This window comes from Postia placenta, assembly GCF_002117355.1.
Source record: "Postia placenta MAD-698-R-SB12 unplaced genomic scaffold POSPLAscaffold_3, whole genome shotgun sequence".
Lineage (NCBI taxonomy): Eukaryota > Fungi > Basidiomycota > Agaricomycetes > Polyporales > Adustoporiaceae > Rhodonia > Rhodonia placenta.
Genome location: NW_020169834.1, coordinates 1,021,285 through 1,038,652, shown reverse-complemented (window position 1 = coordinate 1,038,652; position 17,368 = coordinate 1,021,285). Strand labels below are relative to the sequence as shown.

The following is a 17,368-nucleotide window of genomic DNA, read 5'->3' as shown; positions in this document are numbered from 1 at the left end:
AAAAGTCAATGTGCATTTGGTGTGAATGTCCAGAAACCCATGTGAGGAAGTTCCGGCGGCATGACCATTCGTCACAGGCGCGCAACGCCGGAACGCACTCTTTTCCACGTTCTCTGCTTACCCCGCACGCAAGTACTAGCTGTCCCTCTCAGAAGCATCCGGTGCGTCGCAGTAGTATCTAGCGACCAACAAGGACCAACAAGCAGAGCAGACGACATGATCAAAGGACTGGTCGCGTACGATGAAGATTCACAAAGCGACCACGAAGAGTCTGTACATCCACAGCGATATAAGGACAGTCTCAATGTGAGAGTCTTCACCGCTGTCTTTCCCAGCTTGTTTCCCTGTTGCTCGCTCCTCCCTGTCTCGGTTAGGGCAATGCGTCGGAAACCCGTTCTAACACAACCACGGAAGGTATGTGCTCCCCTCGAACTGAACACGCACCGGAACGCTCTTGATGGTACCAATCTACGGGTCAGCCGCCACACGTTCCCACCAGTCGAATAGAGCTCAAGTAATGATACGCCGCCCTGCGCACACTAAGCCGCGGCCGAGGGCTCGCATTGACGATGATGTCAAGAAAGTCGAGACAGCTGCTGAAGAACAGCCCGATGCTACCGGCCTTCCCAAGTCGACCTCACAAATCACTCTCAGCGACGATGTAGAACCGGAAGATGAGCTGATGCGCATACGCGCATTGCTGCATCCACCACCGATACCTGGAGTCGACGACTGGGGTATCCCACCTGAAGCGAGTGAACCCTGCGATCCGGCCCTGGAGGTACGAGCTTCTGTCGTGCGTCGTCGAGACTCCCACTCAGTCACTCTATATTGTCGATGCAAAGGCGAAACTGTCCGGATTCTTGGCCATGAAACGAGATCCCGGCGACCCCAAGCACTTCAACGATTCCTTAATGTCAAATCGTTCATTTCGGAACCCCCATCTTTATACCAAACTTGTCGAGTTTGTCGACGTCGACGAACGTGCCACGAACTTTCCTCAAGACGTTTGGGACCCGAATGATTTCCCCGATGACTGGTTTGCCGACCGCATTGGTACGTGTATGTTGTTGTTTCCCCTACGAACTGTCATTGATGCATTACCGCCTCTTCGATGCCCTCTGCCCTTGGATGGCTGGTCGTGTCCTGTTCTCAACACCGTATGCGTGGCTCGCGCGTCTCACATTTTGCCCAACACGGCGTTGTACGGACATACATCCTGGGCTGTACTGAACCTACTATCACCAAAGCCGAATACCAGAAGCTTCGCTTAGAGCAACAGTCCGCCGCACAGAACAGCGGCGCAAAACGCACACAAATCGACTTTACGACGCCTGCCTCGTCTTCCTCTCAGAGGAAACCGATCAACGACGCGTCGCGGGGTCAACGCAATGGTGGCGGTGCACCAGGGCGCAGTGGTGTTCTGGGAGGTGGATATGCGAGGGGAAGAGAACGGACCCGGTGGGGATGAACGATCTCGTGGCTCCATGTCGTGCGTGCTTTTTGTCGATGTCTTCAGAGACTTTCGCCGTCGTCATATTTTACTCGCCACCTAACGATATCATGGCTGCGGTCGCTCCCTGAGCTGGCGCCACAATTTCATTTTGTTAGCTCTAGGCAATGCCCCTATCGCGTCGAATCTTCTCGTTGTCATTCATCCCTGATGTTGGCGCCTCGCAGTCGGTTGGATTGACGACATGTCACAAACCGCTACGTTCAAGGTTCTGGACCCTGTTGCTCAAGCAAGCCACGGGCAGTAGCCACCCGAAAAGCATGGGGGCGTCGGGCCTGGAATCATTTGTAAATGCGTGTTTTCCTGACGAATGAAGACTTGCGCTCACGTTAGCCGGATGGATTCGCTCGCTTGTGACATCTCAAGCCATGTCTACGTCTGAGGGTGCATGAAACAATTTTGAAGCCCTTCTTGTTCTAAGATTTCCGGGAGCGTCGGCCTCAAAGTTAGTGACCACGACCTCTGGAATGGTCGCATCGGTCTCTGCCATAGTAATGTCGGCCTCTGTCATGGTAGCATCGGCCTCTAGATCAGCGGCTTCTGTTTCTGCAACTGTTGTGTCGGCATCCGGCTCCTGGACCTGCGTTCTTGCGCGCCCGCGTGCGCGACCTTTGCCTCTACCTCTACCCCTGGATGATCGTGCGGCAGGCGCAGGCGTGGTCTCTGGTTTTTCTCCATCTCCACCGCCTCCGGTATCATCATTAGTAGTCGCTGTGGCCTTCCCTCTTCCTCTTCCTCTTCCGCGCCTAGCAGAACCTCCCCTTGTCCGACGAGTCGCTGCCTTGGTTCGTGGGGGCGCAGGTACCGGTGCGTCTGCGTCGTTGTCCGCCTCCCCATCAAAGAACTCATTCCGGTGGATGGAGCGGTCTTCCCTGCTCTCTCCTGCAAAAGCCGTACTCTTTTCCTCTATTTTCTCCTCGCGTGTCCTCGATTCATCTTCGAGCCACCCGGCAAGATCTGGGGGAATCTCCTGCAAAGCGACACTAGGGGCGCCTTGAAGATATCGAAGCTTATTGCGGATACCGGTGGTAATGCGCTGAAGAGATGCCACAGTGTTCTGGTTCTCCACTTTTCCTGTGAGGGGTGGATGTAGTTTCCATTGCGACTCTCTGAAGAAGGAATCGTATATGGTGACAGGTAATTCGTCTGGGATAGCGGCGCCGACTAGGACAGAAGTCTCATACGTCCAGCAGCGGCTAACATTTTTAATGGTGTAGCCGCCGCCGCCAACGACTAGAAGCGGGACGCCGAATTTGCGAACAAAGTTGACACACTCCCCGTGCGCTGCGATGGACAGGTTGAACGCGCCTAGTCGATCGCAACCCAGAGAGTCTGCGCCACACTGCAGGACAATGGCCGTGGGTCTGAAAGCTGTGACGGTGTCTTCGATGACAGTCTTGAAGATTGTAAGGTACATATTGTCGTCAATCCCATCTTGCAGGGGGACGTTCAGGCAGAAGTGCTTGCCGAGACCAGCACCGTTGTCGTCCAGCTTCCCTGTACCCGGGAAAAAGTCGCCAGTGTATTTGTGAAAGGAGACAGTCATGACGCGGTTCGTGTGATAGAAAGCGAATTCCACCCCGTCGCCATGATGGATGTCAATGTCAATATATAGGACTCGAGGATGATATCTGGGAAATAAGATGTTATCAAGCGATGTACAAGGATACACATCCTACATACCTCAAAAGCTCTAAGATAGCAAGGACAATATCGTTCACGTAGCAGAATCCACTTGCCTCGCCTTTCTTTGCGTGATGTAGCCCACCGGACCAATTGATGGCGATGTCAGTTGTCCCGGCGCAAAGCTTTCTGGCCGCTGCAAGGGAGGCGCCAGCGTACATACGACAGAAGTCATACATATCCGCAAAGATCGGGCAATCCTCCACGCAGTTGAAAGTATCGATGAGGTGCTTCATGTCAGCTTGGTTCTGCGGAGTGACTCTGCGGCGCAGTCGGTATTATAACATTGCAGGTTTATTCAGGAATCTCACCTAGACAGGAATTCGATATAATCGTGGTCATGGTATACTTCGAGTTCGGCTTGGGTTGCTGAACGAGGGTTATATATGTTATGGATTTGCTTGTCAAGACCATAGCCCGTAACGAGCGTGTTCGTGAGCGTCAATCTATGGGGCTTCATGGGATGTCGTTCCTGTGTATGCTTTGAGTACTAAGATCAGTCAGGACTTTGATTTGCTACGTACACCATAGTGCTGTTCGCCAACCCCCTTCGGGAAGTAGTATGAAACAATGGGTCGCGAATGAGGCTGCTGCACCGTCAGCGGCGTAGATGCACTGAATTTAGACGATATGTACGTACATTCACACGCTCCGTGATCGGTTGGGCATAACCGTGAGGGCCTCTGTCATCGAAATAGGGCGACGAAGAGAAGGTGTACGCCTGGGAGGATCGAACCATTCCTCACGCTCTCCTCGAGTTGGATACCGCCACAAGTTACAGAGAAGGAACTGTAGCTCAATATATGCTTTCGAGCCTGTGGCACACTGCCTGTCTTGCCTTGAGTGCAACTTTATGAGTGCGCGAGGAGGGGGAAACTCAACGCTGCGTGAAATATATGACGGTGTGATTAAGGTTGAAAACTTCGTATGGCCAGGTGTCAACTAGTACTTACAGATGATATTTGCCTCCTGTAAGTAACAGTTCTCCTACAGGGCCTCTTACTTACCTGTTTCTCGGTTGTTGGTGGTGGCAGTCGGTTGTGGCCGCGGTTGTCCACTCCAGTGCCATTTTAGACCATCCGCCACCGCTGACTAATCTGTCCGATTTGGGATATTAATGGTTGTGCGTACTGGACGGTCTGCCACCAACTGCTACATGCGCCTCGCCCTCGTCTGATAGAATTCTTGAAGCTTTGCAACGCGACTCATGCTCTCGAGGTATAACGTGCTGTTGATCTTGACGGCGGTCTCCTTAGTGCACGCGTCTTCAGGAGATAGAGCTTGGGAATACCAAAGATGTGTCTCGCAATGCTCTTCAGCTGTCTGCGCCGACCCCAACTGGGCCACTTCCCTCCCATTGTCGATGCGGATCACTCGTTGGACATGCACGGATGACTGCAAATACGGCTGCATGCACTCGATCACTGATCACGCTATTGCGCATTCGCTCCCGGTGCAGCAATACCACGGGAAATGGCCATTCTGGCGTTTCGCTGGCATGCAAGAACCAGCCTCAGTGGCATTCTCCCTTCTCAACTTGCTGGTGCACGCCAGAGGAGCATTGCATGTACAAAGGTCGATCGCCGAAGGACATCCCATGAAAGGCTACTATTTGAAGTTCGCATTGGTTAGCATGAATGCTTGGGTATGGTCCTCTGTCTTTCATACGCGCGGTCGGTAGTTTGTTCACTCGACTGTAGCTCAGCCTATTCACTGTATGTCGCTAGATTTACCTATCACCGAGAAATTTGACTATTTCTTCGCTGCCCTAGCCATCCTCTACGCCGTGTATTACACCGTCATCCGTCTGTTTCACCTCTATTCGTCCGAGACTCACCGTCCATCCAAAACCAAAGCAAGCTGTACGAACTCTCGCCCTCATGCGTTGTGGGCCCTTACATGCATTGTGATGTACTTGGGCCATGTCTCTTACCTCTCGCTCCTCCCTCGATTCGACTACACCTACAATATGGCTTTCAACCTCGGAGTCGGCATGGCTCATAACCTACTTTGGCTGGCGTACTCCCTACCATCCGCCGTGCCTCTGCTGCGACGCTTTCCGTTCCGCCCGCACATGTATCGACCCACATATGCGTCGAGAGCTGCTTTCTTTGTCTTGACCACCATCTTCGCAACGTCTCTCGAACTCTTCGACTTCCCTCCGTGGCACAGAGTCATAGATGCTCATTCGCTGTGGCATCTGTCCACTGTTCCGATTGCCGCGTTCTGGTACGATTTCCTTGTACTGGATTCTCAAGACGATGGTTGGAAACCGTCAAGATCGTGAAGGTGACTATGTATACCGCACATGCAGTGTGTTGTGCTGATGTACGGCGTTATAGACACATGTAAGCTTGGTCCACAGCCACTTCCGTCTTTGTGGACCTTGCCATCTCTGACCTGGCGTACTCCCGAAATGCTATGTTCCGTCGATTCTGAGTGCTTTCACGCACGGCGATATCTGGATATGCTGAAGTTGCGATGATAAATGGACAATGGTACATCTAGGCTTGTACACTTCTGTTTTCATCAATATGACCCGACCCCGTTCACCCCAACACCCTCCGCCCAATCCCCAAAGAGCAGGCTGATACTTTCCCCATTATGCGTTCTACGAATACTCTCGGCAATGGTAGGACTGACGTCTATCGTGACTAGCTTGGAGCATGCTGCCTTGTGCGAGTGCTGAGGGATCGTATTCGTCACCTGGAGGTAAGTCAGTGGAGGCCGACTGATGATTTCCCTTGAACATACCACCAGTTGTTCTAGTGGGAGCTCCTCGATCATGCTCATCTTGGTCTCAGAAAGAAGGCCTTCAGCAACACAGAGTATGAGGTTTATATATGCGAACGTATCCTGGACACAGGCTTACCATGAGAAATCAAAGCATACACCTTCGAGGCGCCATTAGCCTTCAACAATGGGACAGCTAAACCGAGAGTTGATCCCGTATCGATCATGTCATCTATGAGAATGGCGACCTGGCAAGTATTCAACAGCCGAAACAGGTTGACCAAATAACAGAGCTTACCTTGTCCCGGACGTCTCCAACGAGAACCTCCATTTTCTCGGAGGGGCTATCGGGTTTTCGGGTGCGCTCTCTGTGAATTAGAGCGAATTCGACACCCAGCTTGTCTGCAATTGCAGTAACTCTGAACCCGCCTTCAGAAACAAATCAGTGACGAGAACGTGCAGACATACCGTTTAGCCCCTCCTGCGTCCGGACTGACAATTATACTGTTTTTCCACCCCTCGATGTGTCTCTTAATGTAAGAGATCATGAGTGGCTCTGAGTAGAGGTTGTCCACCGGGAAGTCGAAGAAACCCTGAATCTGGCTCGCGTGGAGATCCATGGTAATGACATGGTCACAGCCGGCAACGGCGAGCATGTTTGCCACCAACTTTGCAGTGATGGGGGCTCGTGACTTGTCCTTCTTGTCCATCCGCGCATACGGAAAGCAGGGGATGACAGCGGTGATGCGCCTCGCCGAGGCTCCTCGGCAGGCAGAGATGAGGATGAGGAGCTCCATGAGGTTGTCGTTCACATCGCTACATCCTGACTGGATGATGAAGACGTCCTCGTCCCGAACGGATTCGGCGATCTTGACGTTGATCTCGCCGTTCGAGAATTTCTTCACCGTGCAGGGAGTCAAGGGGATGTTCAGCCTGCAGGAGGGCACTTTGAGTGAATCACCGGTGCACAGACTGCATTCGCGCCAGTCGACGCTGCAGCTCACCGCTCGACCACGGCCTGGGCGAGCTCGGGGTGGCTGTTCCCTGAGGGTACGCGGGTTAGCGATGCTACAACTTCGAGGCCGGAGGGGACGCACCCGTCAAAATTCTAACGGAGTTTCCGTGAAGCATGTCCGTCCAAGATTATTACAGCATTCAATGCGAGGGGTGATAAAGTAGAAAGCGGGGAGGGGGAAAATAGTGTGTGGATTGCAAGTGGAGTTCTTCAACCTCCACAACCATAAAACCTGTGATTTATTTGCGCATCCGTATATGGCACTACCCACGTGCGTGACGATCATGGCGTGAAACGATCGCAGCACTTCCCGGCAGGCCCTTGCAGTGCCAGCCGGTGTCTCATCCGTATCGGGAATCAAATTTGGTGACGAAAGATATCCATGCGTGGGTCATTCATGAAAACATACTACAACGTCCATCACAACCACACCCTGAGAGGATGACTACAGTTCCGACAAACACTCAGGCTGACAACTACGACCGTGCATCACGGAGGAACACGAATCGTGATATTTTCTACCACATATTCGGAATCCGCATATTCAAGCAGTTGCGGGATGTAGGAACTGTTTCAATGAGTTGATCAACGAACTGCTCTGCAGTGTAAGATGAGACTATGTACCTTTTGAGGCCTTTGACCTTCTCGATCTGCGCAGAATTGTAGTTCGCAAGGCCTCGTCCGACTTCGTCTACTTCCCATTCATCCGTCTCTTCGCGCGGATGCTCAACCAGAGGCTCATCTTCCGGTAATAGCTTGAGGGTTGCTGAAGGCGTCATGTCTTCGTCAACGGTCTTCAGTGAATGACCGGCAACATCGAGACCAGGATCCAAGGTGGATATGGACGACGTAACAGAAGCGCTCGCGAATAATATTGGTGTGTTGGGTTCAGAAGTACCTGGTGCATCGATGTGATCTCTCTCGCTGAAGGTTGGTTCTTCAGAGTTCGCATTCAAAGGGCGTCGTCGTACGAGAATACGAACTGCCTGTCCCGATGCAAATGCTCCTCGGATGCCAAGGACACCTGCGGGCAGTAATCGACCACCCGACTCGCGGCGAGCCAACACGCGGTGTGCGCCGCTGTCAATGATGACACTCCCGGACGGATGCAACGTGTGACTTGTCCAGGACTTGAGATCGCGCAGTGGCATTGGCGAAGGTTTGAACAAAGTATGCAGTGGTCTCGGGACGTCATTTGGGGGCGGTTTCGCGGAAACTTCTGGAACCTGATTGATAGCAACGTGAGATGAAGAGGGACTTGAGCGGCCAGAATATGGCTCTGCGGGCGTCGAAGTCCCAGATTTTAGCGCGTTGTTGTATTCTATGATCTTGAAGATATTCTTGGGATCTTTACTGGAGGTAATGACAGTCGTGACACCTGCCGCTGTGGCAATCTCTGCCGCGATAAGTTTTGTCTCCATACCGCCGGTGCCAAGGCTGGAGCCAAGAGTGGTTGTGCTGACTGCCCCTCGTTTCAAAATGTGGTTTAGCGGTGATCAACAGCACACTTACCTTGTGAGCGTATTGTGGATATGGACGAAACAACATCTATGGACCTCGCTGTCGGGTCTTTTCGTGGGTTGGCGGTATATAATGCATCCACGTCGGTCAGTAGGAATAGATAATCTGCGTGTATCATCGAAGCCGTGATTGCAGACAGAGTATCGTTGTCGCCGAATTTGATTTCCTACTCAATGAATATAATGATTATGTGGCTCTATATGAACCTGCGACCTAGCAGACTTACGCTGACGGACACTGTATCGTTTTCGTTCACAATAGGAATAACTCCCATAGATATGAGTTCCTTGAACGTATTCACGGCATTCAAGTAACGAGTCCGCTAGGATTGCAAGTCTAGTCTCAGATTGTATGCGCGAAGGTCAGCATGCGAGGTGGACTTACGTCTGAGATATCGCCTCTTGTCAGTAACACTTGAGCAATTGGCTGCTCTAACTGACTGAATAGATTGTCCCATAATGCTATCAATCTCCCTTGACCTATTGCGGCTAATGCCTATGAGTACGACGTTAGTACAACTCGAAGGCTGTGAACGCGGTCCATAGGACACTTTGAGATGCAGAAGCATTAGAAGCCCTCTCACCTGCTTGCCTGACAGGTTCTTTGGACGATGGGCCATATCCATCCTCTTCAACCCGACTCCGATAGCACCTGAGCTGACCAGCACCACCTTGTGGCCTTGCGCACGAAGGTGAACAACCGTCTCAACGACGGCCGAGAGCGTTGACAGCAGTGGCTGGTGGGTAGTCTCATGGACAATTGAGGATGTTCCTGCAGTGCCCCAAAGGCATTCAGAAATCTTATGCTTGGTGGTGTAGCGAGAGAGGCGGACCCAATTTGATCACAATTGTATTCGATGGGCCCTGGCGTGAGCGAGCCATTTCCTTTGGAAGAGTACCGTACAAGCAGTCGACGACCGTAGATGTGAATGCAGTTTTAACGAGCGTATAGGCTGTGAAGCGCAATCGTTTTTATGTTCGAGGGGTGGACAAGCTGTGAGGGCGTCAACATGATGACTCGAGTTCATGATGCGCGCGAGTCGATTGGCACATCCAGTCCCGGGCGTGATGCAGGATATTCATCATTTGCAGAATTGGTACAGGTGCAGGGTATCCTCGTCCATCACAATCGTTTGCTCGGGCGACTGACTATGTGCTCAACGACGCAACAAGTCGTTCATGACGATCGACTCGGAAGACCCGCGGTGATACAAGGTCGCGAAGAACACCATATCAGTCGGCATAAGAGGGCACACAGCTACTCTAAAAACGCTAAGGCATAATGAGAGGACTTCCAGTAGCACGCTCGGAAGGAATGCACGGGGAACTGCCGAGTCACTTCCTAGTCACTAGGAGCCTTGGCAGCTTCCTTTTCACCCTTCAAGATACGCTCAATACTTGTTCCTATCTTGCGCCTGTCTTCAAGAGACAGAGTCGGCGCGACGGAAGAATAACCCAGCTCTGTAAAGACAACAATCATGTAACACATAGTTAGTCACGAACACAACGCGAGCGGATTTTACGAGACGCACTCAGACTGGGGTATTGTAACGGGACCTCGTCAGCTTTCACCGGAAGAGTGGATAAGTCCAGCGGGAAGGCAGGTCCTATCCAAGCGTTTCGTATCTCATGATCTCTAGAGTGGGATGAGGTGTTCATGAGAGGGCACAAGATTCCAAGGATCTGAAGACGCACTTTCTCTGCAAAGGGGATGATCAGTTCTTGTTGGAGAATAAAAGCCCAGAGCTACTGACCTCTTCACGTGTGAGAGGATGTACGAGAATGCTTCACGTATTGGATGTGAGCATGTGAGCGTTCAGCATTACTTAAGACATGCCTGAGATCCCCTCTGTTCATACACAAATAGGAGAACACGGAAGCGAAAGACTCAGAGGGGCACCAAATCTCATATGAACCTACATCGGCCATGGTCACTGAATGGATTGTGATTTAAATTACTGCAGAGACATACCAACAGGATGCGGACCGATGGGGTCTGTATTCACGCGGAAGAGAGGAACTGCGACGAACGCTCCGTCCCGTCTGAGACGTAGAACAGCGTCACGTAACTCAAGCGCAGCATGGTGTTCATCCGCGTTGCGCTGATGGAAGTAGATATCTGCATTTTCGTGAGTCAAGCTGACGAAAGATGAACTTAGCTGGAAAGCAACCCACGGAAATGCCACTCTCTGCGTGTTGACCGTAGTGAAATAGCTCGAACGCTGAGCCCTGGTCGGCCAAACGACTCACTTGATTTCCGATTCTACTACTTCCTTCAAGTCCGTTGGAGGGCTCATTCCGTTATGGGGGCACCGGACAGACTATAATAGGTCGTTCGCCGATATGACAGAAGTCAAGGAGGATAGCGCAGCCACTTGGGCTAGAGAAGGCAACCCTTGTTTGCTCAGAACTCAGACTGCGATCTGAGCGCGTCTGCCACTTGCCGGTGGCATCCCAGTGCTATACCTGTATCTTGTTTCGAAGGAACATATAGATTGAGGGCACCAAATCTAGCGAGACTACATCTCAAATGTCGGACGACTCGGATGCAGGTTTCCCAAGCGATTCCTATGATTCTGACGGTACAGGATTTGAGGTAAGGATTGTACAATTTCCGCTCTGATCCATTACTCATACTGCGATCCTAGGATGACGATTCTGACTTCGGGGTACCTATGACGAAGGATAAAGGAAAGGAGAAGACACCAAGTATAGAATATGAGAGCCTTACGTCTACACGGCTCCAGGAGCTCGTCGACGAAGATATCCGCAATGTGGCGAGTGTGCTTGGCCTAGAGGTCCGCACAACTACTTCCTGACTATCTCTGCGCTCACCTGTCGTGTGTCTTCAAGTCACCTATCGGATCCATATTGCTTCGTTATTTTAGGTGGAACAAGGATTTACTCCTCGAGAGGTTCATGGATGACCCCACTACCGTCCTCCGCAATGTGGGCGAGCCTGAGCACATCACTAGCGAATCTTCTGGAGAACCGAATGGTCGTCCGAACAAGCGTGCACGCTTCGACACCCCATCCGACTTCGTCTGCGCCATTTGTTGCGATGACCAGCCCGAGAGCATATTCAAACTCAGATGCGCACATGCTTTCTGCGAACCCTGTTGGCAGATCTACATTACCTCGAAGATTAAAGATGAAGGACAATGTCTATTCAATTGTATGCAGGACGAATGCAAGACGATCGTCGACGACCCATCGGTCCAGAAATTGGTAGACACATCTGCTTACGATCGGTTTGTCCGTCTCCTGCTCGTCATTGTCACTTTTTCTCACGAGCCATTTGCCTCCAGGTATCGAGAGCTCGTCACACAGTCTTATGTTTCCGCACATCCAGAGATGCGGTTCTGTCCTCATCCGTCATGCAATGAAACCGTGTCGTGTCCTAGTGGCAAAGGTTCTGTCCTTCTCACGGAAGTGCCCACAGTCAGGTGTGGACATGGTCACGTATTCTGCTTCGGTTGTGGTTTGGACTCGAACCATCGCCCGCTCATCTGCAAACTGACCACCGTCTGGCTCAAGAGCGCTCGAGAGGACGCGGGGACTGCTCAGTGGATCAAGGCGAACACGCGGTCATGCCCGAAGTGCGAGAACAGCATCGAGAAAGCGGGGGGATGCAAGTGCGTGGTTAGGGAACCTCTCTGTACTTGCCACTGACTCGATGAAAGTCGCATTTTGTGTCGCCATTGCAACTTCCAGTTTTGTTGGCTCTGCAGAAAGAACTGGGATATCCATGGTTACAATAACGAGATTTGCAACACATGGAAAGAGCCCGAGCCTGATGAAATTAAGACCGAGGCAAAGCAAAACCTGGAGAAATGGCTCTTTTACTTCGACCGATTCAATAACCACGAATTGTCGGCGCGGCTTGATCAAGAGTTGTGCGAACGTACGGAAGAGAAAATGGTAAACGTACAAGAGAACAGTAACCTATCGTGGATCGAGGTACGTCATGAATATGAATTCACTTTCTTGGTCGCAGGCTCATTCAATCAATGAAATGATGTGGTAGGCGAAATTCGTGCAAAATGCAGTGGATGAGCTCACAGCATGTCGACTAACTCTGAAGTGGTCGTACGCTATGGCCTACTTTCTCGCCGCTGGCAATCAGAAGGAGATGTTCGAGGATATCCAGGCGTCAGTGCGACAACATTCCTACGCTATCACATAGTACTGACTTCAACGCCAGTGACCTTGAGAAGGCAGTAGAAGCCCTTTCGCAGCTCCTGGAAGAGTCCATCGAAGAAAGCACTATCAAGACCTTGCGACAGCGGATGATGGACAAGACGGTAAGCCTCATAATCGCGAGGCCGTCATTTGGCTGACTTCCTCCTGTTCAAGGTCTACGTTCAGGGTAGACATGAGATTCTGTTGCGGGACACGGCAGAAGGTCTCGCGGAAGGTCGCTGGGAGTGGAATGTCCTTCTAGAATGATTTGATACAGTCTGCCTTCTGAGTTCGCAGCGCCATGATCTATTGTGTAGCTGTTCATTGGCGGGTCCTAACATGACAGGCTGATACGGTATGGCAGTGAGTAGGGAGATGTTATTGCGAGAAACACATCATGAGTAAAAGCGCTTCGCGAGTGCTCTGAAATGAATTATGGTCAGATCTTGAACCCGTAGCCTCGCATGCAGGCGATATGTCTCTGTACGAGTTCCCGGCACTTCTCGTCCGCCTCAGATGAGTCGTACTTTAAAAAGCAGTCATCCCGAACAGATTTAGTTTCAGGGCATGCGCAACATCTGCAGCGAGTAAGGGATATGGTCAGTGTGAGCTTCGAGTATTACAGTGCGGGGTACTCACGGTTTCAGCCCTTGGGGGTTCAACGGATTCTGTTTAGGATCAGTGGGGTCAAAGGTGGTGGGTGCCACAGGTGCCGATCCCCACCAAGACGCCAACTGCAAAGCATCATAAGCGCAGAGCGAAGACTGTAGCGATAACACGCACAAAGTTTAACATTGTTGCTGGATGGTAGTTGGTCGCAAACCCAGTGTGCTGCACCGAGTCGGAACGGCCAGGGATTGGTCAAGGCTCGGGGATTACTCAGCAAACCCAAGCGCCCCGTGCTACCGACCAACACTGAATCCAGGGTTAGGGGCAAATCTACCACCTGTCTTACAACTCATTGGCCAAAGGCTGCCGAATTCGCTGACAAACATCGGAGAATACTCTACTACGAGCGAGGTTGCGATTCAGCGAGTATTTATTTATGTCTTTGAGTATGCAGGTACGTAGCACATAACGAGCGACAGAACAAGGATCATAGACAATACATGTACCAGCAGTGAACCAGTGCTGCACTCGCGGACCCTGCCTTCATAGTTATCATATGCCTGGCGTCATGTTAGCAGATAACATTCAAACTGGGATGAAGACAAGATTTCGCGGCGAAAGATTTGCGATGGGTTTCGACGCCAAAATAGTTGGTGTGTGCGTGAGTGGTATTGTGGAATGTACGGCCTTTGACGCATATTGCAATGCATCGTGCAGCTTCATGCTAAACCCCATGCAACAGAGGCTGTAGCAAGGAACACTCCATTCACCGATGTCGTAATGTCGTCGGACGTCGAGTCCCGTGCAAGTAGTAGGCAGCTGCGCTTGTTCAAGGATTTGAGCCTTGACGCGGAGGCAATGCTGGTCTTTCGTCTGTATGGGGTTAGTATCTTCGAACCTATGGTAGTCTGTATCTCGCCGCACCTCGTCATCAAGTATCATCCATTCGGACAGCTTCATCTCGTATCCGACTAGCGGTGCGGTCACGTACGTGCCTAGGTACTTCCACTAGAGTTACGCGTCAAAAGTATTGCAAGCAGGATAGGCTGCGGGATTACCTCATGCGGATCGCCCTCTACCACAAGCTCAAACGCTACATCGGGCGCAAATGTCCAAGGAGGATAGAACCAGTAACCTGATTGAGCGATCGACGAGACCCGTAGAGGCAAACACGATGGTGGACGCGGCAAGAAACAAAGCCTGTGAGTGAACGTGAGCCTAGAGCCAGTTGGCTGTGCAGCTTAGTGGAGGCGTACCGCCGGCCGCTTAGTAGGTGCTGGGCACAATGACTTCAAACAAGATATTCATGACAAACAAGACGTACTTACGTCTGGGAGGACGTCGTAAATGAGACGCGGGTTCTTAGAAATTAATAGAGGTGAATCGAAGTCATTCGCAACGAACGAATCAGTCTTGAATAATTCTAATATTTTGTCTCTCCGCCATTTGTGCGCTTCCGCCGCCAATACAGTCGCTTGGACAGCAAAAGTGTTCATCTGCGGTCGTGGTATATCAAGTGCACACCCGCGCAATGAAGAAAAGCTACTAAACTTACCTTCGCCACCAGGACAGTAAGCTCATCTTGGCTTTTCTTTAAACGCATTTGGAGTTCGTTCTTATCCTTCTCAAGTTGTGCATAACACTCTCCAGGTATTGTATCTCCCTTGCATGTCAGTAGGCGGTGCAGTTCTACGTCTGCTGCTTGGCGCCGCTCTGCTTCCTCTCGAACGAAGCTCATGAGGGCGCGCAGTTCCTCAGATACAGAACTATGTTGAACTCCCAAGCCATACTGGTATGAGTTGTAGGCCTTGCTATCCACGACCTGTGCGTGTTGGTTATCATGAGACAAGAACACTTTGACGGAAACTGCCGTCGAAACACACCTTCAGTCGATCCAGCTGTTGTACAACTTCCTGATATTGATTTCTCCAGTACTCAGCATATTCAATATTACAAGTCAAGTACGAAGCGGCCGAGCCAGACTTAGGATCCATTGAAACACCTTGTATTAGTACGACGCCTAGAACCAATAGCGCCTGTGATGACGGTTGAAGCCAAGAGGGCCGAACGATGAAGAGGCTGCTGCCATCTTAAAGTACCCACCCTATTAATAGCGCGTGTCTTACGTAACCCATCACCCGATCGCTGCGGTCTACGTGGTCATGTCTATGCAGCTGCGCAGGTGTAAGTCCTTAGTTTACTGTGACCCAGTCAGTCGCGTAGTGGTCCCCTTGTCTGGCTGTCATGCTTTCGTTATGGCCCTTGCTTGCCGCGCTCGTATCTCTCTCCATTAGCTCATACGCAAAGTCAAGCACAGGCGACTCGGTGCTTGTTGTGCTCGACCCGAGCCTACAGAGAGACAACTTCTCCATATTCTTTAAAGGGTTGGAAGGTTGGCGCGTTCACACACATACTTGCTATTGCTCAAAAATTTCTAGCAAATGGCTACGATCTCACATTCCGCGCACCAAAGGATGTGCAGCCTGCTGTCATACAGGACGATCACGCTGAATTCTCGCATGTCATCCTCTTCGCGCCGGAGGCCAAGAGTCCGTGTTAATGCATTTATGTGTCCTTGGCCCTGACTTGACTTTGCCTTGAATCAGGTTATTCACAAGACATTACACCCCAGAGTCTCGTAACGCTCCTCGAGAAAGGCACAAACCTCTTGGTAGCCCTATCGACAAAACAAACACCCTTAACATCACTTGCTGCCGAGTTTTCTCTCATTCTCCCTCCAGCGGGAACACCACTCGTTTCACACTTCCCCGAGAGAGATACCCCCTCGACTGTGGTGCCCGTCAACGTTTCTGTCAACCCTGTTGTCCCATCGTCACTGCCTCCGGTCTGGTTCTCTGGTACTCCATTTGCGTTTGGCAACAACCCACTACTGGTGCCTATTCTGAATGCTTCACCTGAAAGCTTTGCAGCCGACTCTGACCGCGACTCGGGAGCAGACGCTGTGTACGATGCTGCGGAGAAGGGCGGAGAAGGGTTCTGGGCAGGCAGCTCTCTCGGGCTGGTCGCGGGATTCCAGACGCTTGGTGGTGCTCGTGCAACGTGGGTGGGCGGGATAGAACTGTTCAGTGATGAGTATGCCGAAAAGACTATTGGGTGAGCGTCATCCTCCATGGACTGCCGCTCGAACAACTTACACAAGATTCTCTCAGGGGTATCAAGTCTGGTAACGAGCCATTCGCCGCGGACGTAGCATCCTGGACCTTCCAAGAATCCAACGTTCTGAGAATTGAAAGCGTGGCTCACCACCGTGTCAATGAGACCCTTCCGCGGGAGACGTACACCATCAACGACCACGTTGTAAGCGAGTTTGCACGTTGGACTTCCTTCCTGCCGTCTGATCTGCTCCAATATGTAGACGTTCTCGGCGCAAGTGTCAAAATACAATCCAGAAACGTCAGCATGGGAGCCGTATTCTGGCATCAGTGATCTGCAACTCGAGTTCACTATGCTTGACCCTCACATCCGCACTTCGTTGATACCGGTCCCCGGTGAACCTGGCAAGTATTCAGTGACGTTCCGCGTCCCTGATAGGCATGGTGTTTTCAAGTTTGTGCTGGACTATAAGCGCAAAGGGTATGTTTTCCCCAAGTCAAACCTCTCACACACACTGATGTGACCTTGGTTTAGCTGGAACTTCTTGGAAAGCACAACCGTTGTGCCAGTTGTGCCCCCTCGGCATGACGAATACCCTCGATTCCTTAGCCCTGCTTGGCCCTATTACGCGGGGGCCATCAGTACTAGCATCGGCTTCCTAGTTTTCTCCGCTCTATGGTTGACCGGCGATAACCAAGAGCAGAAGAAGTCAAAGAGTGCAAAATCGGAGTAACTGTACACGCTTGGTCATTGTCATCGTGTAACTCCACGTAATATAGCCGGTCCACTAGCCCAGTTGTTATTATTATTGCCAATGGTAATTTGCTATGCGACTTATGGTATTCTTCATAGCAGGTGAAACATAACCGAAGCGGCCTTCTCGTGCTCGTCGGACTCTTGAGATCAGTCGCATAATATACGTAACAACCTCCTCTGCGAGACGATTGGATAGGAACTATGTGTCGGATCCTACGCATCGGACTCCGTGGGGTGCTTCGA

The 17,368-nt window shown here is 51.4% G+C and overlaps 10 protein-coding genes across 10 annotated transcripts; 4 read left to right on the top strand and 6 right to left on the bottom strand.

The window, feature by feature from the left end:
- Window positions 1–138: 138 nt before the first annotated feature.
- POSPLADRAFT_1178460 (hypothetical protein) lies at window positions 139–1,638 on the top strand. The gene is made up of 5 exons (XM_024488592.1): window positions 139–161; window positions 212–414; window positions 480–781; window positions 846–1,056; window positions 1,251–1,638. The coding sequence occupies exons 3-5, from the start codon at window positions 518–520 to the stop codon at window positions 1,469–1,471; spliced, it is 696 nt and encodes a 231-aa protein (XP_024341691.1). The 5' UTR covers window positions 139–161; window positions 212–414; window positions 480–517; the 3' UTR covers window positions 1,472–1,638.
- On the bottom strand, window positions 1,600–4,265 carry POSPLADRAFT_1044330 (hypothetical protein; the record flags this gene model as incomplete). Its single annotated transcript, XM_024478514.1, has 7 exons — window positions 1,600–1,613; window positions 2,411–3,144; window positions 3,197–3,457; window positions 3,508–3,668; window positions 3,721–3,879; window positions 3,916–3,985; window positions 4,204–4,265. 7 exons carry the CDS (start codon window positions 4,263–4,265, stop codon window positions 1,600–1,602), a joined length of 1,461 nt encoding a protein of 486 aa, XP_024341690.1.
- Window positions 4,266–4,371: 106 nt separating this feature from the next.
- On the top strand, window positions 4,372–5,483 carry POSPLADRAFT_1178457 (hypothetical protein; the record flags this gene model as incomplete). The annotated part of the gene is made up of 2 exons (XM_024488591.1): window positions 4,372–4,869; window positions 4,897–5,483. Exons 1-2 carry the CDS (start codon window positions 4,404–4,406, stop codon window positions 5,481–5,483), a joined length of 1,053 nt encoding a protein of 350 aa, XP_024341689.1. The 5' UTR covers window positions 4,372–4,403.
- A 176-nt stretch (window positions 5,484–5,659) lies between these two features.
- On the bottom strand, window positions 5,660–7,105 carry POSPLADRAFT_1064964 (hypothetical protein). The gene is made up of 7 exons (XM_024481878.1): window positions 7,027–7,105; window positions 6,934–6,973; window positions 6,398–6,862; window positions 6,228–6,348; window positions 6,069–6,177; window positions 5,951–6,009; window positions 5,660–5,902 (listed from the first exon to the last, which is right to left on the bottom strand). The coding sequence occupies exons 1-7, from the start codon at window positions 7,058–7,060 to the stop codon at window positions 5,726–5,728; spliced, it is 1,005 nt and encodes a 334-aa protein (XP_024341688.1). The 5' UTR covers window positions 7,061–7,105; the 3' UTR covers window positions 5,660–5,725.
- Window positions 7,106–7,433: 328 nt separating this feature from the next.
- Window positions 7,434–9,346, bottom strand: POSPLADRAFT_1133854 (hypothetical protein; the record flags this gene model as incomplete). The annotated part of the gene is made up of 8 exons (XM_024484405.1): window positions 7,434–7,512; window positions 7,569–7,686; window positions 7,753–8,406; window positions 8,457–8,631; window positions 8,692–8,787; window positions 8,850–8,960; window positions 9,049–9,236; window positions 9,298–9,346. The coding sequence occupies 8 exons, from the start codon at window positions 9,344–9,346 to the stop codon at window positions 7,434–7,436; spliced, it is 1,470 nt and encodes a 489-aa protein (XP_024341687.1).
- A 264-nt stretch (window positions 9,347–9,610) lies between these two features.
- POSPLADRAFT_1038840 (hypothetical protein) lies at window positions 9,611–10,823 on the bottom strand. Its single transcript, XM_024477455.1, has 8 exons — window positions 10,715–10,823; window positions 10,640–10,653; window positions 10,437–10,583; window positions 10,302–10,380; window positions 10,219–10,249; window positions 10,183–10,187; window positions 9,997–10,100; window positions 9,611–9,925 (listed from the first exon to the last, which is right to left on the bottom strand). The coding sequence occupies exons 1-8, from the start codon at window positions 10,759–10,761 to the stop codon at window positions 9,807–9,809; spliced, it is 546 nt and encodes a 181-aa protein (XP_024341686.1). The 5' UTR covers window positions 10,762–10,823; the 3' UTR covers window positions 9,611–9,806.
- Window positions 10,824–11,139: 316 nt separating this feature from the next.
- POSPLADRAFT_1044325 (hypothetical protein) lies at window positions 11,140–12,913 on the top strand (the record flags this gene model as incomplete). The annotated part of the gene is made up of 6 exons (XM_024478513.1): window positions 11,140–11,262; window positions 11,318–12,099; window positions 12,148–12,424; window positions 12,492–12,616; window positions 12,669–12,768; window positions 12,821–12,913. The coding sequence occupies 6 exons, from the start codon at window positions 11,140–11,142 to the stop codon at window positions 12,911–12,913; spliced, it is 1,500 nt and encodes a 499-aa protein (XP_024341685.1).
- A 172-nt stretch (window positions 12,914–13,085) lies between these two features.
- Window positions 13,086–13,335, bottom strand: POSPLADRAFT_1135962 (hypothetical protein; the record flags this gene model as incomplete). Its single annotated transcript, XM_024484626.1, has 2 exons — window positions 13,086–13,224; window positions 13,286–13,335. Coding segments are annotated over 2 exons (189 nt in total), but the record flags the coding sequence as incomplete, so codon positions are not given.
- Window positions 13,336–13,840: 505 nt separating this feature from the next.
- Window positions 13,841–15,249, bottom strand: POSPLADRAFT_1135348 (hypothetical protein; the record flags this gene model as incomplete). The annotated part of the gene is made up of 5 exons (XM_024484576.1): window positions 13,841–14,263; window positions 14,314–14,390; window positions 14,580–14,751; window positions 14,811–15,077; window positions 15,139–15,249. The coding sequence occupies 5 exons, from the start codon at window positions 15,247–15,249 to the stop codon at window positions 13,841–13,843; spliced, it is 1,050 nt and encodes a 349-aa protein (XP_024341683.1).
- A 250-nt stretch (window positions 15,250–15,499) lies between these two features.
- On the top strand, window positions 15,500–17,102 carry POSPLADRAFT_1133807 (hypothetical protein; the record flags this gene model as incomplete). The annotated part of the gene is made up of 6 exons (XM_024484398.1): window positions 15,500–15,647; window positions 15,694–15,810; window positions 15,862–16,369; window positions 16,426–16,573; window positions 16,632–16,849; window positions 16,904–17,102. 6 exons carry the CDS (start codon window positions 15,500–15,502, stop codon window positions 17,100–17,102), a joined length of 1,338 nt encoding a protein of 445 aa, XP_024341682.1.
- Between the last annotated feature and the right edge of the window lie 266 nt (window positions 17,103–17,368).